Source organism: Ictidomys tridecemlineatus, chromosome 8 (genome assembly GCF_052094955.1).
Source record: "Ictidomys tridecemlineatus isolate mIctTri1 chromosome 8, mIctTri1.hap1, whole genome shotgun sequence".
Taxonomy (NCBI): Eukaryota; Metazoa; Chordata; class Mammalia; order Rodentia; family Sciuridae; genus Ictidomys; species Ictidomys tridecemlineatus.
The window spans coordinates 104,312,917-104,337,907 of NC_135484.1; the positions used below are offsets into that span (position 1 = coordinate 104,312,917).

The 24,991-nt window shown below is 40.9% G+C and overlaps 1 protein-coding gene across 1 annotated transcript; it reads right to left on the reverse strand.

Moving 5' to 3' along the window:
• Positions 1-2,516: 2,516 nt before the first annotated feature.
• On the reverse strand, positions 2,517-24,337 carry LOC101971668 (adhesion G-protein coupled receptor F2). The gene is made up of 9 exons (XM_078018520.1): positions 24,266-24,337; positions 21,758-21,800; positions 20,875-21,026; positions 18,634-18,867; positions 16,448-17,809; positions 12,651-12,692; positions 9,558-9,617; positions 2,988-3,070; positions 2,517-2,625 (listed from the first exon to the last, which is right to left on the reverse strand). The coding sequence occupies exons 1-9, from the start codon at positions 24,335-24,337 to the stop codon at positions 2,517-2,519; spliced, it is 2,157 nt and encodes a 718-aa protein (XP_077874646.1).
• Positions 24,338-24,991: the final 654 nt, after the last annotated feature.

Genomic DNA, 24,991 nt, shown 5'->3' on the forward strand with positions numbered 1-24,991 from the left:
CAGAGTGTAAGGTACATAAATGAACACTCAGTAAGCATCCATTGTATAAGTCAATTATGATTCCTCAGAGAGAAAATGAATGAGTAAAGGTCCCTGCCCAGAGTTTGAAGTTTTTGTTTTACAATCAACAGGAAACTTTTCTATCTTAGAGAGGCAAGTGATCATACAGTGGTCTTCAGGATCCCTGAGAGATTGGTTCCAGGATCCACGCAGACACTAAAATCCACCCACACACAAAATCCCTCATACCAAATGAACTATGGTTGCATGCCACTTGTGCACATCCACCCCTAAACTTTAAGACATCTCTAGATTATGTGTCTCATACAAGGCAAATGCTTTGTAATAGTTTTTAGACTCTATTACTGATGTGTTGGTATAGACACATTTTGCTTTTTCTTAATGGTTTTAATTCAAAGTTGGTTGAACCCATGGATGTGGAACCCACAGATAGAGAAGGCCAAGGTATTTGCAATTCTAGGTAACTTTTGAAACCTAGTGATTTAAGCAGAAATGCTCACTAATGCTAGATTTACTATGTATTTCTTCATTGTACTACCTGAAGCATGTAGGTAAAAATGTAGTGGGAAGTCCCAACTAGGTAAATAAGAAATAAATCCATGTGAAGGAAGGGAAAAAAGAAAAGGAGAGCCCTGCAAGCATATGAATGTGTGCCATGGGTGTCATAAGAGGGTGACATGACCATGCACGGGTCTATTTCATGCTGTCTCTACAAACCAGAACTCACAGAACACTGTTCCCCTGGACAGACCCAGAAAACCTGGACACCATCTTCTATTTTCTCCATCTTCCTTGTACCTCGCCTGAATTTCTGAATGAGTTGGAATTCAAAGCTACGATTAGCCTGGGTCCTGGAACTGACTTGGGTATGTGCTTGATGGAGCTGGAGATGACTCTCACAGACTGAGATGTGCCCCACCTGTCTGAACATGCCGGGCAAGGACTGGCACTGGGACTCCCAAAGAAAATAAGAAAGGGTCAGACCAGGAATGGTAAATGCAGTCAGTGATGAGGGAATGTGTGGAAAGTATGATCTCTCAGATCTCTTGATGCCAACACCCTAAGGTGAGAGGTCTAGGAACATCTGGAAATGAGCACACACGGTCCCTAAGTGCTCCTCTCTGCTGAAGTGTACCACGCGAGGTGAGAGGGAGGCAACCATTCCCACCAGCTTATCTAGACAGTAACTCACCTCACACTCCTTGGCCAATCCCTTTGTCTGATGTGAGTGACCAATTCAGAAAGGTTAACTGAAGGGTGAGGAACCTGAGAGTTAGGTGACCCACATTTTAGGGTGTGTGTATGTTTTGTTGCCCTAAGCCAAATTCCATAACTGTATGTCCCATATACTCCATTACTGCAATTAGAATTCTGATTATAACCTCAGATGGATAAGTGAGTTGTTTATGTGTTTAAAAACCACTATTTCTTGGCCTCAATAATAGATTCTCTTTAGTTACTCTTAGTGGTTCTCTCTTGCGTAGGATAGGGTACTTCATACAGAACCTTGGGGAAAAGAAAGGTAGCAAGATCTATTAGAATTGGGGACATCTCTTCCTTGGCTATTTTAGATGGCTTCCAGATAATCTTTTTGTAGCTCAGTATCTTTTTTCTGAGATTAGTCTGAATCCAAATTCTGATAGGTCTCAAGATCACAAAACTCAGAGTTGGGAGGCATCCACACAGCTCATCAACTATCCTGGTATTTGCCATAATTTCAAAGAAACTTATAGTCCCAGCAATTATTCTCTCTCATGAAGAAAGCTAAATGTGTGCACACGCGTGCACTCTCTCTCTCTCTCTCACACACACACACACTCACACACACACACAACTAGCATCTAGGGACACAACAATTTAGAGCTTTCACGATTTATCTCATAATCTAAGGAATATGAGACTTCAAACAGTACATCACTGTCCCCTCAAAGGAAGGGAAATACCTCTGCAATAGGTTTTAACAGTAAGAGGAAGAAATGTCTTAAGTTATTATAAAGACAGCTTTGTCAGCCTCTTAAAGAAGAAACCACTAAAGAATGTTTTTTAAAAAACATTCAGCTTTGCATTCAGTCTAAAGAAAGGGAATTGAATTTTATCATGCAAGAGGACAATTCAGGGACAGTGAGTCTAATTGCCTGACAGGATGTTTTTCATTTTTCACTCCTAGAAGTGAGCAATTAGAGCCTGACCGATGACTCTTTGAAGAAAAACAAACATAAAAGAGACTTAGGAAACAGTCCAACTTGGAGCTGGCCAGTTTCTAAATAGTGTTCGGGAAGGATCCTGCAGAATCAAGCATCCCAGAAAATACCATCATAAATCACACATTTCTCCCATGCTGGAACATATTCAAAAACATTTCTTTCTTCAGGAGAAAAGAGGTGTGGGCTTGGGACAGGTACTCACGGAATCCAGGAAGTAGATCTAGCAGCCGGGAGGTGGAGAATCACCCAGCTGGCAGGTTGGCACTGAGTTCCTACCATCATGCCCCGGCATCACGTGTGCCCACACTGGTGCCCCCCACAGTCTTCCTTCAGTGGCCATGACCCATCTTTTTCATCTTTTGGAAGGGAAGTCCGGGAGGCCCTGGTGAGAACCAGCCGCCTATTGTAAGAAGCCAATCTGACAACAGTATAGCTGCCCACAGCTTCAAGGCTTGTGTAAGTGTGTGATTCACTCCACAGTGGGTCCGTCAAGCACACCTGAGAGAAATTACAGGTTTCTCTTGTCTGAAGCAGATCCATTAAAGTGAGTCACCTGTTTGTCCTGCCATTCCTCATCTTTACCTCAGATGATGACATGAGACTCTGTGTTCCACCTACTACACTGGTGTGAGTAGGAGAGTGATAATATGCAAGGTTGCATCACTATCGCTGATGATTTTAAAAGGTTTTTATTGCTTTTCTGCCTATACTGATGTTGAACTTGGAAAAAACTGGCTGAATTTTCTATAGCCAGAAACTTACCCTGCGCCGTCTTGGGAAGCGTTGAGGAACTGCACAGAATAGGTTAACTCCCGATGAACCTTGGCGATGACACATGCAATGTCCTGCACATCTCACAAAGGGGGTGACTTTTAGATAATTACATCAGAAAATCATTATCTAATCTCTAGCTTGACACCAGAGAGATTTATTTATTTATTTCATGATGAGGAACAGTAGTTCTTATTGAGCCTCCACCTGGCTGTAGGTAACTCAGACCTAGAATACATTGTCCACATAGTCTGCACTTGTGGGAAACTTCACTTGATATGACTCAGGTTGCGTAGCTACTTTAAATTGTTCTTCTCACTACCAAATAATTTCATACATAGTAATTCTGGGGTCTTCTATTTACAGGCATTCCTTCCCTCAAAGATCTGATGCAAACCTGCCTTTAGATGTTACCAGAGGAAGGTATGGACAATAGAGAAATAAATAAAAGGAAATTCTATTACACATTTTACAGTAATGATGGTCAAGGAGGCAATGTTTGTTGAAATAGGTCAGATTTATTTAGGTCACTAGTTAAGCACTAGGTCATTTGAGATTTGGAAAAACCAGTATCAAGAGGTTGTGTAACCAAAGGACTTTACATATTTAGTGAACACATTCTATATACAAAGCACCTTGCTCTGCTCTATAAGCATGTGAAAGTAGGTAACACAGTGAGCAACAAGGTTTTACAGTCTCATCTGGGAAAGAAAATTTATGCACATAAAGGACTCAAAGTAAACAATATAACACAATATATACCGATGTAAAGTGAATGGGACAGGTTATAAATCACATAAAACATTAAGGAAGGAGGATCAGCATTTCTGGTTAGACCAATCAGGGAATACTTCTCCGGAAAAAAAGAAAGTGAAGCTAACCTTAGACAAGGACAGGGCTTAGAGCCCTGTGCCACACACTCTTGTTTCCAAGGCAGGGAACCATGTATCATTATCAGAGTAGCACTGGATAAAAGGCTCATTCTATGGTAGTAAACTCAGCAGATTTTGTTGACTGATAACTCTAACATTGAACAGACCAAATTGAATGCTTGACTCTTTTATTTAACAGTCAGTCAACTAGTTCCTGTGGGCATATCTACATCCAATCTCATGCAAAGAGCAGAGCTATACATTTTTTGTGTTACGTGTGTTTGTATGTGTACACATTTTCACAAGTACTCTTTTAAAAAATCAACATTTGATGAGCAATTAATATTTGCCAAGTACTATTCTAAATACCTGCATTTGTACATTTAATCTTTACAGTAATCCTCTGAGGTAGGTTTTATTATCTTCAATTTACAGAAAAGTAGTCTAAGGAATATAAATGACTTTCCCAAGGATGGCCATAAATAAAGTACTCTACCCATGAGTCTGCCTTACGCAGTGTTAGCACCAATTTCTCCTTGGTCCACCTGACCAAGTCATCCCCTTTGTGAGGTGTAAGCAGGATACTGCATGTATCCCTGTCAAGGTCATCAGGAGCCAACCTATCCCATGCAGTTCCTCGACATTTTCTAAGATGGTACAGAGTAGTTTGGGGCTGCAGAAGAGTGAGCACAACTTCTTCACAGAGTCCCCAAATAATTCTGTAGTTTCTTGTACCATCCACTGGCCTTTCTTGGTTTAATGATGAGCATGGTGGGGTATGTTTCCCAATATCCTATCTCCAGAAGTGAGTACACTGTAGTGTTTTCATACCAGCTGTGACTGCTTAATGCATGATACAAACAACAGGCTAATCCCTCCTTCTGTCCCTGTACTCAGAATCCTCAGCTGTAAAATGAGGCAATAAGATTTCGCCTTTTCTAAAGTCTGTCCAGATTTACAGTCATCTAACTACTTGGCTTTATAAGATTCCATCTTTGCCTCAATATATTGACTCTGGATAAGTGGCATTTCTTGATGCCTAATTTCTGTGCACTGAGAAAAATCAGGGCTATGCCTATCTCACCTCCTCTTAAAAAGTCTCTTCAGGTCTATTGTTAAAAGACAAATTCAAACCACTTTCTGACTCCATTTGAGAAGAATGCTATTGTTGTCCCAATATAAGCAATGCCTCTTGTAAGATCATTCTTTCTCCGGGTTGATGCATTTTTTCTACCTTCTGATGAATCTCTTTATTATTCCTTTGCCTTCTCAAACTTCTCACTTAGAGGAAGATTCCTTGGAGCAAAAAAAAAAAACAAACCAGAAATAAAGAGACACTACTCGTGCACAAAGCGAGCCTCACATTCCCATTTCTACTGGAACATCAATAACACTGGCTTCTTGGTGAGATAATTGGGATCATCCACTGTTCCTTGGTTTTCTCCTGCGGCAGCTGGCAATGCACTTACTCTGTAAAGGGGCTTCTACCTATAACATTGTTCTCTATCAAGCAACACCTGGTTTGAAGGTTAAATTTGTTTACATACAAAGTTAAGAAAATGAGCAGCTTTGACCTTGAAATATGATATTCCCTTTCCCCATCACAGGCTTCAAATATACAGTGTTGGTGACAGAAAGTATAAACAGAAAGCCCTTCAGTGGCTACCTGATCTTGGAGAGAAAGTCAAGAACTGGGAGTCCACAGACTTGGGCTTCTGCCTCTGGCTCAACCTTTGATTAGCTGTGCTCACAACTCCAGGCTTCTGCCTCCTTGACTTGAAATAGGGTTTTGTTTTGTTTTGTTTTTTCTTTCTGATTCAAACTCTATGATTTTCACTTGGCTTATGACCAAAGGAGTCACATCTGTATATATATGGTTCATGGGCAAGACGTATTCAGTAGCACAGAACAACTCAGAAGAAGGACTTCCATCCTCCGCACATTTCGTGCCCTCCTCTGACAGCTCCACGGCGTGAGGTTTCCTTCATTCTCTCTGGTGGCAAGAAGACAGGAATAAGCACATTTCTTCTTTCGGGTCTGCCATTCCTGGAATGAACAACCTTGTCATGAACAGAAAATCACAGCTTCAATGTACATGTAGGAAAACCCAAAGGCTACTCACAACAATTGCATTATAAAGCTCACTCTTTCTTGAACCTTTGGGTAGAGCCCTCTTGGCAGATGGAGAGTCTCTTCTCTTGAGGCCATTCCAGAATCCAGAGAACAAACTTGTTCTATTGCCTACAAGTGTTGGGTTCCAAACCAAACTTCTCTTAGGAAAGACCCTTCCTTTTCCCTGCACTAGGCCCTGGGCATTGCCTAAGGCCCAAAGGCTGCTGGAGCCTGGAGTAAGGGGTAGGAGGCTCCCTCTGCAGGCCTGAATTGGTCTGCCTCCATTTCTGTTTCTGTCACTCTGTGTGCATCTGTGTAGTCATTCCCTCTACCTAATTCCGTGTGTCTGAGTGTCCCTATGCACCATTCAGCTTCTCTGTGCTGCATCTCCCTGTCTCTGTGAATCCTGTGTCTGTCTCCCTCTCTGCTCTTCCCTTTCTAGATCTAGAGGGACATCAGGCCACAGGATTGGGACAGCGTACCTACACATGTCCATGTATGGAGAATGCTGTCTTCAACTCTGAGTCACCATGTCCCTCTGTCTAGATGTCTCTGAGCTTGTTTCCCCCCTGTAGCTCCCTTCTCTAACTCTCTCTATATACATTTTTCTGTCCATTTTTCAGACACTACCTCAAATGTAAACCAACTTTTACATTACTCCTAGTGCCTCTCCCAAATATGTTCCATCTTAATTTCTTGATCTTTTAAGATGAGAAAAAAGAGAGAGGTGACAGTGGGAAATTTGGGGACATTGCTTATATAATTTATGATGTCCTAGAATGGGAAACTAGGGGACAGATGGAAGAGAGGGAGCAGTTAAGCAGAGCGGGCACCTGTGCTCAGTGCTCTAATTCACAAGCCTTCTCAGACATGCCTGATGGTTTTGCAAGGATGGCAAAAATTTCAGTAGCTCAAGAACTGGAAATGTGAATGAATTTCTAGCTATACCAAAGTGACAATAGATTGTATGAAAGAATCCTTTCAATCAAGAAAAAATCATTTCTAATTACAATCGAATTATCATTTTTGAAAGAAGTGCCACACGTACGGCACATGCGTGGAGACCCTTTTGCTTTGCACTCACCTCCTGAGTTAGGAATGCATGTAGTTTGTTAGCTTGGCCCTTTGGTGGGTTGACAAGAGAATTCAGAAGAAAGGTCCTATGAAAGACAAAGTATAATTGTGCTTATCATTATCAGTTTGTTTGCAATTATCACAGTAATTTAAAGCACTCGAAGATTTAAAGCAGAGATTTATTTTATCTTTTAACTTCACCCTTTCTCCTCTTTATATTAGAACCACTAACAACACAGGAACAGGCTAGTGTGAAAGGTCCTCCTCCTCTCTGGCCAGGCCTGCCTGGATGCCTCTCTTGAAAGAGTCCCTAGTTGGGGTCCTGGGAAGGGAGGAACACAGAGAGGATGGTGTAGAATGGTTCTCGGACCCCAAGCTCCCCTTCTCATCTGATCTGCTGAAATCCTCAACATTAAAGTCATTCCCTTCAGATGTACATGTATTGAAAATATATCTTTTAGGTATGTTTTAGGTATATGTTGCCTAAGAGAAGTAACACACTAATACACTAGTAGATTTACTATCCCATTACCATAGGCTAATTCCTGATATTAGATGTAATATAACCACAGAAGAGCATTTATTATCCTGGGTGTAGGGTATTGGGACTGACCCTGTCCAGGCAAGTACTACCCAGGGTGAGTTAAACCTGGATGTAGAAGATTGCTACCTACGAATCAGGGGCTGACAAAGCTGGAGAGGAGAACAGATGATAGACCATTCCTGCTTCCATCTTCTGAGCAGGTTGATAAAGCTAATAAGCTAGTGAGCAGAATGCAGGAAGGATTTCAAGAAGTGAGCCAAAGGTACCTAGTACTTAGACCCATGAATTCTAACCCCAGCCGTGCATTAGAATTACTGCAGTTTAAAGACATGCTTAGGCCCTAAAACCCAAGAGTTTCTGATGTAATTTTTCTTCAGTGAGGCCTGGACTATGGTATTTTTTTTTAAAGTTCCTTTGATGCTTCTAATGTGCAGCTGGCATTGAAAACCACTGACAGCCTATAGACAACTCACAATAAAGTACTGAGTATTGTTTGGACTTATTCATTTAAAAACCAAAGAGAAATGGGCAAGATGACACTTTTTCTTTGTCACAGAAAGGTAGACTTTCCCTTTGGTGGCCTGAATGGACCAATACTGAAAGCACATTTTTTAAAAAAGAGTAGTACTAACCTGGAAGAGATCAAGACAGTGCCCCGAGAGCGCTGTGACCGTGGACAGGTGACAGAGGGGTATGCTTAAATCAGGTGCACTGGTAGGAAGCAGTATTTATGAAGCAAAGATCCTTTCAGAAGGCTTTTGATGAATGCATCTCAGCCTTGACTGTACATTAGAATCACCTGGGAAGCTGTCAAAACTCCCCAAACCCAAGGCATACTTCAGACCCATCCAGGAATATGACCCAGTAACCCCATTTTTTTTAATCTTCCCAGTTGATTCTCATGTGTGGCTGAGGTTGAAAGCGACTGCTTTAAATAATTATTAGTGTCAATGCTCAGTAAATTTGCCTCTTTTTTTCTGTCTTTAGCTGGAAGGAATATAGAGAAGTCAGTCATCTCCCAGGTGTAGAAACCAAGGACTAAGAACAAGATCAAAGCTTAGGTAAAAGTAAGGGTAGATGCAATAAGCAAAGAAAAGGAAGAAAAGGGAGAGAAGATAAGAAGGAGACAAAAGAAGTCAAAGAAAAGAGAATGGGAAGGCAAGGGACATAGGGAAAGGTGATAACAGTGCTACTCAGGGCCACAGGTACACAGTCCCAGAATGACCTGTCACCCACCATGTCCCTATCTTCTGTAGCACCAGCTCTTGACGGGTGGTGTTGGTCCTTTCAGATGTGGCCTGGAAAACTCTAGATCACCTCCTCTCTTGTTGCTGGTCTATGTCTTAGGTTAACCTCGAATCCCTTTTTGCTGCCATCTAGAAAGTTCCAGATTTTCTCTAACTCAGAACAAGTTTGCTTAACAATAAATGGTTTCTAAGTTATAAGAATAGAATATATGTTAAAGGGCATGTTATGGTCTATCCTATTAGATAATAATGACTGAAGCTTCTCTGCAACCTCCTTGAACTGAGCCCCAGCCTACTTAACTCCAGTTACCATGGCAACTGGCCCATCTTGAAAACCAAGCTCTCAAGAAGTTCTTTGTGTGGGATCAGAATATGACTCCCTGAAATTTTCACACTGTGAATGTCATGCAACTGATCAGCAGAGGACCATAAGTCTGGTGGGATCAGACTTCTCAGCTCCCCTCATTTCTCTCTTTCATCCTGTGCTCTCTTACATCTCCAAACCTGCCACCTTGTTACTCACCTCTAAGTGCATTTAGGCCTACTTTAATTTCTCTGGATTTCAAGATTTCATTTATCTGTAAATCTTGTACTCAGAAAGAATATGAACACTCACTTGGGGAAAAAACAAATTACAGAGTGTTGAGGTGCTAGTTCTGCACTGTTATCTTGCTGGTTTAGCAATGCAAAAAAATGCACAGGAGAGCTTTACCTCTGATATTCTGGCGATCCATTTCACAGAGTTCACTCGACCCTTTAAGGCTTCTCTTATCTGGATATTTAACAAAAGGAGTTAAGAATTAAAAGGTTATATGAAGTTAATACATGTACCTGAACCTGGCAAATACTGTGACAAGGGAATGTTACCAGCCGGGTCCCTATTGGTAGAACACAGAGGGATCAGTAACCTGGTGGAATGGTCTGGGAAGGAATTGGGACCTTGGGGGAGACAGGAGGGGTAGAACTGGCTTAGGAGATTCATATTCAGGAACTTAAGCCTGGACCTAATGGCTAAGAAGTAAAGTTGGCCACAAGCTTGAGGATTTCAAACATAAGGCTTTAATTTATTTATTGTACTTTATTTTATTTTTGGAACATTTAAATAGTTAATCACTTCCACGATTTGTCAATGATTCCACCCATTTCTAGATGAAAAAAGAAAGTACTATCCAACATAGCTACAGTCCATGGAATCAAGTAAGTAAGAATATTAAGTAACAATTACATTTGCTTTTATAACTTTAAAGTGCTTTTCACAGTTGTCATATTGTTTTACCCCCCACCAAAAAAAAAAAAACCCTGCAGGATAAATATTATCATCCCCATTCTACAACTGAGGAAATTAAGGCTTCAAGATTGACATCTAAAATCTTCTAGCTACTAAGAGAAACAACCAGGACTTGAATTCACATCCCCTGACTCCAGATCATCCTTTCCTCTCCTGTTGAATATCGTGCCTCTTCTTATTCCCTCTGACTTTCCTTCTGCTGTGAACATGTTACTTACATTCCAAGGCCTTGCACAAGTTCTGTCTTCACAATTAACATATGCCAAAGCCCTCCAGTTCAGGGTGACTTCACCCTTCCCTGAAAATGCAGTTTTCTTTGTCACTCCCAAGGTCCAGTGAGGGGTCAGGGGCCAGTGCACCAAGTGATCCACTGGGATTTGTGGAGATATATTAGAGCTCCTACTTACATTTTTTGTTGCCATTCTTTTTCAACTCTGTGTTGCATAATTATATACTTTTATAAGGTACACAATTCATACTTTAAAAATTAATAGTAAGCACCTTGAGGCATACATGCTCACTGGTTTTGACTGACTACCTCTTGTTTTTGGAGATGACTAGAAATTACAGTTTTCTTCCATCAATCATGTAGGCTCCTGTAATGCTTTCGAGTGTTTACCTTTTGAGGAACCTGGGATTCCTAAGCATTAAGAACTCCCCAATTGCACACAGCTAGTACAGAAGCTCCTTGAATGACAAATGGGACTGCATCCCCATAAACCTGTTCCAGTCAGTTCTGTGTCAGTGTGACCAACAAGAACAACTTAGGAGAGGAAAAGTTTATTTGCAGCTCACTGTTTCAAAGGTTCGTCTAAGGTGAGCAGAATCCACTGATTTGCATCAAAGTTGAGACAATGCATCATGGCCCCTTCTTGGAGAAAATCTGCTCAGTTTCTGGTGGGGTCAGAAAGCAAAGGGGGCCACGAGAAAGAACAACCAGGAACCCACCTCCTCCCGCCATGCCTACTTCCTGGGATTCAAACTAAATTACAATCCAATCATTTTACATTTGAATATTCTTGCATTAACACAGTAGCTTTGGGGAGACACCTCATAACCAAACCCATTGTAAGTCGAATATCATAAGTTAAACTTAATCCATTTAGCCTACCGAACATCGTAGCTTAGCAACACAGTGGAGTATCAGTTGTTTACCATTGCAACACCTGGCTGACTGGGACTTGCCAACACCCAGCCTGGTGAGAGAATATCACACTGCACATTTCCAGCCCAGGAAAAGATCAGAATTCAAAATTTGAAATAAAGTTTCTACTGAATGCATATCACTTGTGCACCATCATAAAGTGAAAATTTCATAAATCGGAACTTTGTTAAGTTAGGAACTATTAGGTACATAGAAATATCAAGACTAATATGCTTTCACCTCTCAATAATTTTTACCAGGTTGATATGATAACCTTAAAAAAATGCTGAAAGGACAATTGTGAAAGTCTTCTTTCATAAGCCTTTGATATCAACCTAATAATAGAATTAGCATCCATACTTTTTAAAAAGCCACAACTGTTGCAGTGAAGATGTTTTGCTTTTGTTTTGTTGTGTGTGTGTTTTTTTTTGGGGGGGGCATATCTAACTTTGTATTGTCCCTTTTGACTTTATAAATTAATTTTTTTAATTGGTAGAAGGTGTTTGTATCTATATCTGAGAGGGTTGTTTGCTATTCCAAGAGGCAACACAATACAAGGAGGGGGGGACAATCTCAGAAGCCTCAGTAAACATCTGAGGTTTTATTTGTTTAATTTTTATTTGTTCCTACCACTTACAACAATCAACACTCATCTGTGTTTAAAGAATTCCCTTCCTTTAGTCCACTGCTCTTCAAGGTAAAAATCAGGAACTTACTCCTCCAAACAATTCTGCAGCTAAGGTACAGTTACACGACCTGAGTTCAGATCATCAGCCCCTCAATGCAAAAAACCAGGTACCACTGAGCCTCAACAAGCTGAGTTGGAGGTAATCCCCCACACAGCAGTAGTAGCAACTCTAGTTTAAGCATCCACTGTGTAACATTGGCCTATTGAATTTTGCTATCTGTGCCAAGCCAAAGGGCAGGAACAATGGTATCCCTCTTGGAACAGCTCTATCCTGTGCATTGGAGACAATTCCTGCAATGAAACCTCCAAGCCAAGGAGAGATCCTCCCAAAGATGGCACTGTGAGATGGAACAAACCCCTTTTCTGAATCAGTGGGTCATGGTGGGTTTGTGCAGAGTTCTGAACAAGCTACTTAATCACTCTGTTTCCCCATCTGTAAAATTGAAAATGGTAATAATACCCACGATCGCTTTAAGGGTTAGAACTAATGTGCATAAAATACTTATCCTCTCAAGAGCTCAAAAGGTGGTAGATGTCACTTTTGTTATAAGGAACAGTGGTGCTCTACTCATGTGACTCTACACATGACTCAGGTGAAAGACTCTCAGTGGCCTTTACAAGTGAGCATCTCAGGGCCAAGTACTGGTAACACAAGAAATAAAAAAAAAGAATTTATATACGGTACCTTCGGGTCCAGTATTGTTCCAAACACCAGGATGAAGAAGCCCTGTGAAAGATAAAAAAGGGAGGAGAAGCCATTTACAAAATGATAATAAATATTAGTATTTATTATTCCGCCACTATTTGGGTAAAAAGAAAACAATATATTCAATCTTTTAATTTTCTATTTTAAGATCCTAATTTCCTATTTTATGACACTGTGAAACCTCAGCAAACTAAACAGAACAAGATCCCTGCTTTATACAGGAATATCTGAAGGATTTTTCTTAAGGTGAGCAAAATAAAAGTGTTTAGCATTTTGCAGAAGCTATTCCTCTTATTGGAATATAATGTTCCAAGAAAAAGTTAGGCAATTGACAGCAGCCTTGCAGTCCCTGAACAATAAGTAATGAAAGAAACTTCCACAACAAAGAGCAAAAAGAAGTGTGCTTAGCTTCCTAGGACACACTCAACCTCCTTCTCCCATCCACAGCAAAGAATATTACAAAACTTTGCAAAGAAAAAACAAATATATGCATACTCAGAAAAATTAATAAATCATAAAATAGATTGACTTTCTAACCATATTGCAGCTGCTCCAAAGAAGATAAAATAGAGGGAATTGATTGGTTCTTCAATCTCCTACCATCCATACAAGAGGAGGACCCCATAAAATGAAAAACAGGTTGTTCCTTTGCAATTTTAGTCCATTTGAGTTTCTTACTTTTTTCACCACAGATTGGCACAAAACTTCCTTGGACAAGGAAGGATAGGGAGTAGTCCCATTTTTCAGATAAGGAAAAGAAAGCTCAGACATTCCACTTTCATTAAGTGATAGAGATATCCATTGGCCATGGTGGCGGGGGCGGCGGGGGAGGGAGAAGCGAAGAGTTTTCTTGAATGTTCAGTTACTTACACTATGGATCAAAAAGGGAAGTGAGATAATGACCTTTTCCTTAGGCCTCCTTATGAAGTTGCTCCAATTTCAGAAGTAAATACAAACCCAGTCAGAAGCCTGTTAAGGCTCATGGGTTTAACACAACTGGCACCATAAGGATGTTACAATCAGAGTCATCAAGGAGAATAAACACCCAACCTACAGTTAACAGTTTGGTAAAAGTCCACCTGAGAGATAGAGGACTTTACAGAAACAGGTATAGAGCCACACGGTTCATTCATTCCCCTGAACATATATACCTTTCCATCCAGTCTGTCCAACAAACATTCAACACCTTGCTCCACACATAGCTTTTATCAGATTGCTCTTTTGTGTGACACTCTTAGCCTACATGATAATTATTAAAACCTGTCATTGTTTCTACTAAAAAAAAAAATGTCCTCTGGACTACAAAGTATTATTCTTAAAAAGATGCTTAGGATAAATACTTGTCAGCCTGGTTTTGGTGCTAGGGATGCATTTGGAATCAGAATCTAAATGAGGCTGGCTCAGAAATTTAAAATGTTAAAGATCTGGAAACCACCATTCTAGCATGTTTCTGCCACAGAATCTGCATTCTTTGGCTAAAGGACTAAGAAGAGTTTCTCTCCTCATAAGATTTTCAGTTCCTTGGGGTTGACTTATTTATATTTATATTCCCAACAGTTAGCACAATGATTGACACAAAATAAATACTCAATAAGGATGGTGTCTCTCTATTGAGTGTGTATGTGTTTGATAACCTTGTGATACACTCTGCCCCTATACAGCCACAAATATGTAAAGGAAATGTTTAATTAAAATCACTTCTCATTGGTTTGTGCCCCTTGGGGAAAGTTACCTAAAATGCTAATGAGAAGATTTAGACAAAAGATTAGTCATGAAGTTGAATATCTGAAGGAGAAGGGATGAGAGAGTGTACCTAATAAGAATTTATCAGCCGCATCTTTGCATTTCTTTTAGTAGATAAAACACAATTTGAGCAAGTAAATCCCAAGGTGTTCCCCCAGGTTTTAATATATGTGCTGTATATTTCTCCTACTAAAATAGCTACAAAGGGTCCCCAAACCTCACCCAGCCCACAATTATCTCCCATAAATAAAAGGAGGGGATACCAATCAGAAGTAACTATGGATTGTTAAGATAGCAGCTAACTACCTAATACACCTCCATAGAAAAGGGGATGGTTAAGCCATTGGAGATACTCCCATGGGGTTGGGACCAGGAAATCTTCAGAAGAGTCTTCCTCACACACGTCTGGGCCTCCCAGCATATTTCAGAATCTCTTTTCTGCTCTGTCAGCCTCAGCTGCCTCTTGTGTCTTCTCATCCTAAGAATCTACTTCCCTCCTTCTTCCTACCCGGCTTTCTATGTCTCTCACCTCATGACTGTTATCTCCTCTCCATGACTGACTCCTCTTCCTCTCCTCCCTTCCTAGGCATCATGAAGATGTATTGATCCAGTGAGATGCTGGTAAATAACTATGAACTCTCCTTATTTGTAGTATTTACCCATCTTTATGGTTAAGTGCTCTCACTGGGGCTGATTAAATCTAGCAATACAACATGGCTGAGCATGAAGGTAGGAAGAAATGGGCAGTAGAACATCATTATTTAGTATTTCCACCATATGGATATAGCAAACCCAAATCAAGAGTATAGTAAAATGCTAGAAAAATGATTAGGAAGTGATTAGTCTCAAAGTATGATCTTTGTTTTTAATTTATTTCATTGCACTTTTTAATTTTGGCTGAGGATTGCGTTTATAACTAGCTCACAAAATTCCTAAGAATGTGTCAGTTCCCATGAGCCAGAACAAGCCAGCTCCAGCTCAGCCCTGCCTTCTGCCCTCCCCATGTCTGGCCCTCACCCATGCCCTGCTCTCAGCTCCCCAATGACTTCTACACACAGAGCCCCAAACTACTCCTGGCCCAGAGTCAGGGCAAAAATTGAATGGAAATTTCAATTCATCCTAGTATGACAGGTCAAAGTGCTCACAGACTAGTCCAGAAGAAAAATCACAGGTGAGATGGCCCCAAGGGAGACAAAAAAGGAAAGTGCTGTGGGATGAGACATGAGCTACAGTCCCTCGGAGGACAGGTATGGGATATGCTGAACTGAGACTTGGAAAACTGGGTTCTCACCTCAGTCCTATTTATGACTAGTTTTGTAAACATGTGTGAGGAATTGATAATTACTAATTGCTATACAAATGTACAGTACAATAAATAGCTTCCATAGAAATGTGAGGCATCCTCTATTATTAACATAGTTGTCATACATTATTTTCAAACCCCTATATTATGCAAAATATTTTATTAGCATAGAAAATTTGTCAATTCATACAAGATATGAGAGAAGAGAAAACATTTTTAATGCCACTCTATAGAGCACAACTTGTTAAAATAGGATGGTTTCTAATGGCAACTAAAAATTCTAAGTAACAGAAAATATAATAAAAAATTTAATACCTCCAGTTATAACCCTAAATTTTGGGAGAGGTGTTATTGTTTAATTTCTCAACAGTAACAAGTCAGCCTAGTAGACACCTGCTTGTGATCTTTAGATTATTTTAGTACTTTGATGCTTTCATAATCATGATTTTATTTCCAAACAACTCTATGAAGTGGATATTATATCCACTTTATGTATAAGAGAAATATGCTTGAATAAGTTAAGTAAATATTCCAAGATCTTATTAAACATTATTGGTAAATAAGAGGGTCAAAATTCAAATCCAGGCCTTTCTGGAACAAAGGCTAATTTTCTTATTCCAGATATACTATTTAATTGTCTTTTGTATAATCTGATGCCACAGACTCCTGATCACAAAACTTCTTCACCTATTCTCTCACTTCAATCTTGAGCAGAAGCATCTGGACTTACCTGGAATGCGTTGAGCAGGGAGAAGATAACGTGGAAGGCCAGGGAGCTGTCATCAATGACTGTGGCTATTCCGAATCCCCAGGTCAGACCCAGCAGTGGTGTGAGGATGGCGATGTTCTTACTGATTCTCACAATGGCTCTCACTTCCTGGAACATGGAACTGCCAATGGCAGCTCGCTGGGTCTTGGTGATGACCAGTGTGACCGTGATCAGGTTGACTATCACAATGGCCAGAGCTGGGACCACAAAGGCCAAGAGGGCTTTGGTGGTGTCCCAGTTAAGCCAGCAGGCCTCTGGCCGTAGGTAGCCTTTGCCAGGCTCCGTGACAGCAACTGTAATAACAGCAATGACCAAAGGGCACCCATAGCCCACTGAAAAGAGAGATGCCACCAGGACTGACTTGGGCAGTGTATGGAAAACAACCAGAATTCCATAGAGGATGAGGAGTGCCTTGGCAAGCATCCAGAAAAACACAGAAAGGTAAAAGAAATGAACAAAAAATGTTGCTGCTACACACCCATTGTGGTGTGTCACTGAACCACTGAGAAAGGAAGCCACAATGAACCACACATCAGCCATCAGTAAGGTGGCCGCAATGTTAGCGATACACAGATGGCGTAAGTATGAGATCTCGGTCTTCGTCACTTGACCCCACACCAAGGCCTCGATGGACAAGCAAAGGATCAGGCTGAGAATCGAAATGCCCAGGCCTATGTATGTGATATAAATCAGAGTTGGGCTCTCCAAGGTCTGAGGTGACATAAGAATTGAGAAAGAGGTAAACAACTTGCTTGGCCAACATTTGCAAACAGCTTGCTGGGAGTTTTCTTGAATCATTTTACAGGCCTGCCTGTCCCATCTGCTCTCCAGGGAGTGCCAGCCAACGCACTGTGTCTTCCTTTCCTCTGACTTGCTGATCTTTTCGAAAATCAGTGAGATTCTTTTAAGTTCCTTGGGCAAAATGACAGACAGAACAAGCCCATTTGCAGTGACACTTTCCAAAAGACTGGCTTCCAAGATGGCCCCAAGAGTTGGAAATGCAATGCTGATGATCTGAGAAGGGGAAGGCACCTTCTGAAGTTCTTCTTGACTAATCAACACCCTCCCGGTAACTTCATTGCCAGTGTCATTAACTTTCATGGAAAAAGTGAAATTCTTTCCTGTGTTGTCTTCAGAAATGGTGGTGCCCATGGTGTGAATGAAGACGTCTGATATGTCAATGGGATGTTTACTTACAAAAAGCTTTCTTGCAAAGGAATTGACTGAGTGAAGCAGAACACAGCTGCTGTTTCTCTCAGGAATGAAGGTCCAGTTTGAAATGCTTTTGCTGTTAAGAATGTGGTTGGCCATGGTGCTGTAACTCTGCCAGGGAAGAACTGGTATTAGTACTGAGCCACTCTCAAACAGCCAATGCATTTCAAGATTCACTTTTACAAAGTGTGGTCCTCCGACCAGCAGCACAGGCATCCCCTAAGAACTTCTTAAAGGCAGAGACTCCTACCCCAGATCCTACCCCAGACTTAATGAATCAGAATCAGCATCAGAACAAGATCCCCAGGCAATCTGCTCATTTCTATCATCAATTCCACTTCACAAAAATTACAGTTTGCAAAACTACAATTTGCTTAACCCGTCAAGTACCCATCATGTGATTAAAAACATCCGTTAAATTCCAACTGTTGCAGAATCCTATACAGGAATATAGTAAATGGGAAACTGACCCCAGAGGCTGAAGCTACTTTTTAACTACCCTTTGCTTTTTGAACAAAAGAAACAGATCCAGTTCCATTTCAACGTTTCTGCAGAGAATATGGCTATTTTCTTGGCATTCCATTATTTTCTGTTTTAGTAACCAGCTCTAACTCACAAATAAAAGTAAGAAAGATGTTTCTCTCTGACAAAGCTAGAATGATTCTTAGAGGTTTACAGCAGCCAAAATTGGAAAAGCAGACTCCAGTGTCCACCACAGTCCCAAGTAAGTGCAGTCTATAAATGTTTGTTAATTCAACAAGTTATTCATTCTTTCTGTCTTCATTGAGAGTTTACTGAGCACTTGCTGTGCTAGACACTGGAAATACTGAGGTGGAAGAAGTCTTCAGCCTCCAGGAAGCTCAGAGAATACTTCAAGTAACCTAAATTCCTTTTCCATGTAGACAGTGCTCTACTAAATATCCAAGGCCACTCACCTTCATCTTTGCCTCATCAACATCTGTCAGCAGAGCTGTTGAAATGTTGTGTAAGAGCTGTACAATGACAGCGATGTTTCCTGGTATCCGGGGAGACCGCTTAATGTTTTTAATCACACAAGACAAATCTTTTGGACACTTTTGCATCAACATATCTGTTATGGTCTCAGATTTTCCAGAATATTCATTTATTCTTATGGTTTCTCCAAATGGTTTAGCTAAATATGAGTCCTCCTAAGATACAGCCAAAACAAAGAAATTTTTTAATGTTTATGTTAAGAGTAAGAGTACTTTTACCACAATTTACCAGGCTTATTGTACAATTGTGAATTGCGTAATGATTTTCTGTTTTCCATTTCAAAGTCACATTTGGGGTAGAATAACTTGATCAATACCAAGGTAAATGAACCAAAAAAAAAAAAAAAAAGAAAGAAAGAAAGAAAGAAAACCAATGGCCTACTCCTTAACCCCTCCTTCAAAACAGCAACTGTCATCTTTCACATTAGATTTTGGACAGCCTCTATGTATACATACTATGTGTGCATCTGTGTGTGTGTGTGTGTGTGTGTGTGTGTGTGTAGAGACAGAGAGAGAGAGAGAGAGAGAGAGAGAGAGAGAGAGAGAGACTAGATTTCTAGTGAAATTTAAGCTTATTTTTACTATTCCCCCAAACCAAAGTCTGAGACATGACTATAACTGAACTAGATTGAACAAAACAATTAGGACACTGAGGTACAAGAATGCAAGAATGTCTAAAAACAGTGACAGACAGTATCTCCCATTGATTCAGGCTCTGGGTCCCATGCTTTATGGTAGAAATGGTAAACTATGGCCCCTAGGTAACTGTCTTTTTTTTTTTTTTTGGTTTGTTTGGTTTTTTGCTTTTTCTCTTTTGTGAATAAAACTTTATTGGAACTCCACTGGCTTATTCACTTAAGTATTGTCTATGGCTGCTTTCACACTATAATGGAAGAGCTGTATAGCAGTAACAGAGAACATGTGACCCACAAAACTGAAATTATTCACTGTGGCCCTTTATAGAAAAGCTTGCTGACCTTGCTCCAAAGGACTTCCAGCCCACCCTTTCACAGGAAGAGGAATCTGTGGATCTAGAAGACATGCCAATGCAGAGTCCTTTGCCCTTCTAGAGACATGTAAATGCCCTACTCAACACTCCAGGTCTGCTTCTAGGGCCTGGAAAGGCTTCTTCCCCAAAGCTAGATGACACCACCATCCTAGGGGTGTAAGAGGTTAAGAGGCACTGTTTTCAGGGTATTAGATGCATGACCTTGGCAGTGCACTGCCTTTGAGGAATAGAATGGAATCTGGGATGGAAGCAGACAGGTTATATCTTATTTAGCAATTTTTAAGTTAAAATATTTGAATATTAAGACATATGGTGTGTGGGTCTGCACATACACCTTTGCTCAATCTCCCCAGATGTTAGAACTGGGCAGCCTCTTGAAGTCTGATCAGAGACTCCTGGTCTAATACCCACTAAATACTCCCTAGAGAGGTGCACAAACACAACAACAACAACAACAACAACAACAAAGGAATGTTCCTAAAACAAAAGAAATGCTAAAGCGGAGACTCCTCTGAAGGAACCAGGAGCTGATTTACCTGCACAATAGTAAAGCTCCTGCCAGAAAAGGAGAAAAAGAAGCAAAGGAGAAGAAATAGCATTTGACTTGAGTTTATTAGACTTTAATTAAAAAGCTATGGAATTAAGTATATATGAAAATGTCCGTTTGATGACAAAGTCATTCCCTTTAGGCCAGCTGGCTTCTCACATTTGAACAAAAACAGAAATCACCTGTGGATCTTGATAGACAACAGATTCTGATTTAGCAGGCCAAGGTGGGGCCCAAATTCCACATGTCTAAAAAAGTTTCCAGGGCTGCTGCCAGTGGGTGAAGGACACCTTGTGTGTCAGAGCTTTGGGGTATTAAAGGGCTAACTGAGCAGTTTTCTATGACAATTGTGGCACCCATTGTAGCTCTAACCTAAATGACTGGGTTCCTTCATGTCAAGAAAGGGTGTGAGGAACTGAAGCACAAATGCCCAAAATTAAGAAAGTAGAGATATGTAGGTATTTACGTATTAACAAACAACCTATTACCACCCCACCTCATGTTCGTCTTCCCCCTAATGCAAGCCCAATATGAATTGCTAATTCAAGGTTCCACTTTTTTCAGAGAGCCCACAAAAGAATCCATGTTATGAGAGACAGAATATTACCTCAAAGATGTTGAAGGCATTAAGAGTCCGGCAGGTATCAGTAACTTTGTACCATTTGTTTTTCCTGCATGAAAATCCTATATTTCCCTCAGTGCCTGGAGGGCAAGGTTGGCTGCAATGGGAATTGTCCATACAGACATCATCACATACACCTGGAAGAACAAAAGATGTCCATATCAGATCGAAAGCTCTGAGATCTAAGTTATGCTGGGCCAATCACCAAGGTGTCCCTGAAGTAAAGGCACATAAATCTGGTGGATGTCAGGTATCTTTTCTTGGTAAAATGGCAGAAGATTAAAATGAATCAGTGGGCATCACATATTTCAGCAACAAAATCCTATCCTATCTGATAGAATCTTATCCTGAACTCTAATATATAAAACATATAAAAGTGGAATTGCCGCAGTTAAATTGAGCCAGAAGAGTCCACAGCTTAGCCCACTGGGTCACTCTCCTGTGCCCACAGAAACCCCTGGGCAACTCCTCAGATTGCTAAAGCCTTCCAGATCAGATCATTTGGAATCCACTGTCCCTGATGTTCCTAGAGAAGCCCTCCAGTTCTAGAAACTTATAGTGTGTCACATCATTAATGAGTTTTCACAGATCCCTTTTAGCTACCTCCCTGGTTTGAGTCCACTCAATACAAAGGATCTGTGGCAAAGAAGTCTCAGCCCAGGATGGAGTAGGGAATGTTGGGAGGAAAGAGGAACACACCTGTGGTCAAAGGCACAATTCAACACAAGGAAAAAAAAAATAGAGTCCAAATACAAGCTACCAAGATGTCCCATCTGCTATGCCATGTGACAGAGGACTGAGAATGGCCTTCTGTTACAATAGAGGACCAGTCAGCCTTCCATGTGATTAGGAACTGCTGCCAACATACCATGTGGCCTGGCAGGCACCTTCTCCGTGTTTTTGTTGGCAGCCTAGATAGAAAAATAAAAAAATTCATGTCAAAATCAGCTGTTGATATGCAATCCCAATGGTTCATTTTAGTCACAGATGAATAACTATGTCTGAATCAGCTGTGAGGCCAGTGTGGCCACTGGAATCTGAGCTGTGAAGTATGGCCCGGGGCCCCATTTTCCCCTAGGCCCTCCCTCCCATTGCACGCAGCAGGCGTCCACTTCTGTCTCCAGTAAGAACAGTCCACACTCTGTCCACAAAATACATTGTGGACAGAGGTGGATTTACAGGGAAATGAATGAAGGTTCACTTTGCTTCTAGAGGCCTCTTTGAATTCTGGGAACACAGGACTGAATATCCTTGAAATCATGGATGTGATACGACTTATTTTATAGTCAAGAGAATAAAGTCTTATTACATAAGCAGAATAGCTAAAGTTCTTCCACTAAAAGAGTACTAAAATAATAGTCTTAAGAGTTCTGGAAGATTCTTTCGATCACCCAGTCCAACCCCCTTATTTTACAGATAAGAAAACCGAGGCCTTGCTAGATGAGGTGCCCTGCACAAGGCTATATAAGGAGTTCCTCTCATGGCTGAGACTAGGACTTTACTATCTCCTTAGGGAACAGTTGTTTTTTTTTTTTTTTTCAAAGAGCCAGCCCATGTCTACCTGCAACAGGTAGAGTAGGTAAGTGGAAGGAAGCATAGGCTTATCAAGGGGCCCCAAACCCATCCTGATAGAGCCATGTTCTTCAACACACTATGGGAAATGTAGTAGGAAGTCAACACTCTGGATGAGACTTGACCCATTAAACCAACTCCAGTGAAGTCACATCATATCAATCAGGTATGTGGGCAGAAGGCCATGGTATGAAGTTTGCAAATAGTTCTAGAAAACCTGTCTTCTTAAATGAAGGACCTAATTTAATTCTTCCCAGCTATTTTCCAAAGCATGCCATATGTGACTCCTCTGATCATTTCATTTCTAGGGGGCATGCAGTGTGGAACACTTCAGCTTCAGATACCAACAATCCTCAACCTAATAACATAAAAAAGACAATTGCAAATCGGCAGCCTGCTCAACTGGTTAGGCTGCCCCAGTGCGAGGGCAAGTCAAGAGGGGACAATTCCCAACTGTTCAGGGCCCAGAAACTTCTATAATAGAGGAAAAAAGGGATAAAATGTCCCTGATGAGGTGATCCCAGCAATCAAGAAAAACAAAGCCAACCTCCCATCCTCTGTCTACACTCTACATTCTGTCTGGTAGAAAACTGTGGATTAGAGGCTAGGAATGTGGCTCAGCAGTGGAGTACACACCAAGCCTTTTAGAGCCCTGGGTTCAATCCTCAGCATCACATAAAATAAATAAAATAAGTGTATTGTGTTCAACTACAACTAAACAATAAATATTAAATTTTTTAAAAGAAAACTGTGAATTAAAAAATTGAATTAAGAGGGGAAATAGTACCATGTTGTGGGGTTGGAGTGTCTCCGGCAAAAAAGCTTCTAAAGGGTCTCTAATTTCTCCTGGAACCAGATATGCATTCTGTGTTGGCAGAAGGAAAGTCATGGAAAAGAGTCCCACCCATACTCGTTAAGGCAAACTACTTAGAAAGTAAATATTATTTGGAAGACTGCTAAAAAGAACTTTGAGTCTCCCCTGCTCCTCTCTCAAGAAGGCTTTACTAAAAAGGAACATATTAAAATGGAAATAGCAAGAAGCTGAGAATCTGAAGTCAGATGTTCTCACCTTGGCCCTGTAGCTGAGCAGGGTGCATACCTCATGCAAATTACAGTCTACAACATTGGCCTCAATCTCTCCATCTATAAAACAAGGGAGTGAAGCTTCACCTGTCAATCTCAGACCTGTGGTCAAATAATAATACTCTCTTCTCAAGATCTCAAGATGCTCAAAATATTTTTTTGTCTCTCTCTCACACTCTTCTTCCACACCTTATTTTACATAAGCAACTAATAGGGAAATTTAAATGACCTATGGTATGAAAGAAAATATTCCAGAGAGAGGCCCATTTTTGCTATTCATTATCAGTTTCCCAAAAAAGATGCTTTTGCCATTTTGACTAGGATGATGAACTACTGTGCCAAAACCGTTTTAGATCCTGCCAATTAAATGCCATTAATAACTCCCAGTCATGGTGGTAACTCCACCACCTCTACATTTTCAAGAGCCCCTTAGGAAATAGCATCACCCTGACTATAAGCAAGGGAAAGGATATGGAAAGAAGTTTATTACCCTTCATTTCAATCTTATTGCATCTCAGAATAAAATGGGGGGAAATAATTTGTAGCTACTGGCTGACATGGGTTTTTGTTAACTGTAGCTGCAGTTTCTTCTGTCAGAGCTGTCACTCCATCATCATCCTCTCTAGCACATGGGCTCTCAGGAACTTGAGAGCTGGTTGATGGATTCTGTTGTCCATTTACATTCCCCACCCATTTCCTCCACCTTTCCCCCTTTTCTTACCTGACTTAATATCTTACAGGACTCTGTGGGCAAAAGAAACACCAAACAGAAGAACAAAAGTGTACAAGTCATTGTCTTCCACACAGTTGAATTTCTTGCTTCTACAAAAATAAACAAAAGGGCAAAATATCGCAAATTGGAAGCTCTCATCATTCTATGCCACCATAGACCATCAGCCTGTGAGACTGGGCTCTGTCTTCAGTGCTGTCCACTCAGAATTTTCTGCTCCAGAGGTGGTGACCCATCAACTTCACCAGGAGGCTACAGGTGTAAGCACCAGCCCACACGGGGAGGTACAGGCAATTGCTGAGCGATCCCTCACCCTCTGCTGCCAGCTTACAAGTCACACCTAACATGGGAATCCCTCCAAATGAAGCTGCTGCTTACCAGATTTCACCTCACCTACGAGGTATAATAAATAACAGCCTGTGTTTGGGCAGCAGGAATGATGGTTCACTCTCTGGGTTCGGCAGGGCTGAGAAACGTGTAGGTGGCTATAGTGGAAGATGAGCTGAGGTTCCTATGGGTAAGCTCAGCCAAGATACATTTTTTGACAGTAAGCACCAGACTTGGCCTATTATCCAACCCTCCCCAGTAATTCTCATGGATAGGTAGTGATTTCTTTAAAACTAATCTGCTATTGTTATGTTTACCAGAAATGATGTCAAAACTCAATGGATTTCTTGACACCAAGAATGCTTGGCACGTGGTGGGAACATAATACAT

Excerpts from the sequence above, each read along its gene's own strand:
- LOC101971668 (XM_078018520.1), bottom strand. The coding sequence starts at position 24,337 with ATGACTTGTACACTTTTGTTCTTCTGTTTGGTGTTTCTTTTGCCCACA. Across the intron at positions 21,801-24,265 it reads CCTGTAAGATATTAAGTCAG|GCTGCCAACAAAAACACGGA; the intron begins GTAAGAAAAGGG and ends TTTTCTATCTAG. Across the intron at positions 18,868-20,874 it reads ATGCCTTCAACATCTTTGAG|GAGGACTCATATTTAGCTAA; the intron begins GTAATATTCTGT and ends GCTGTATCTTAG.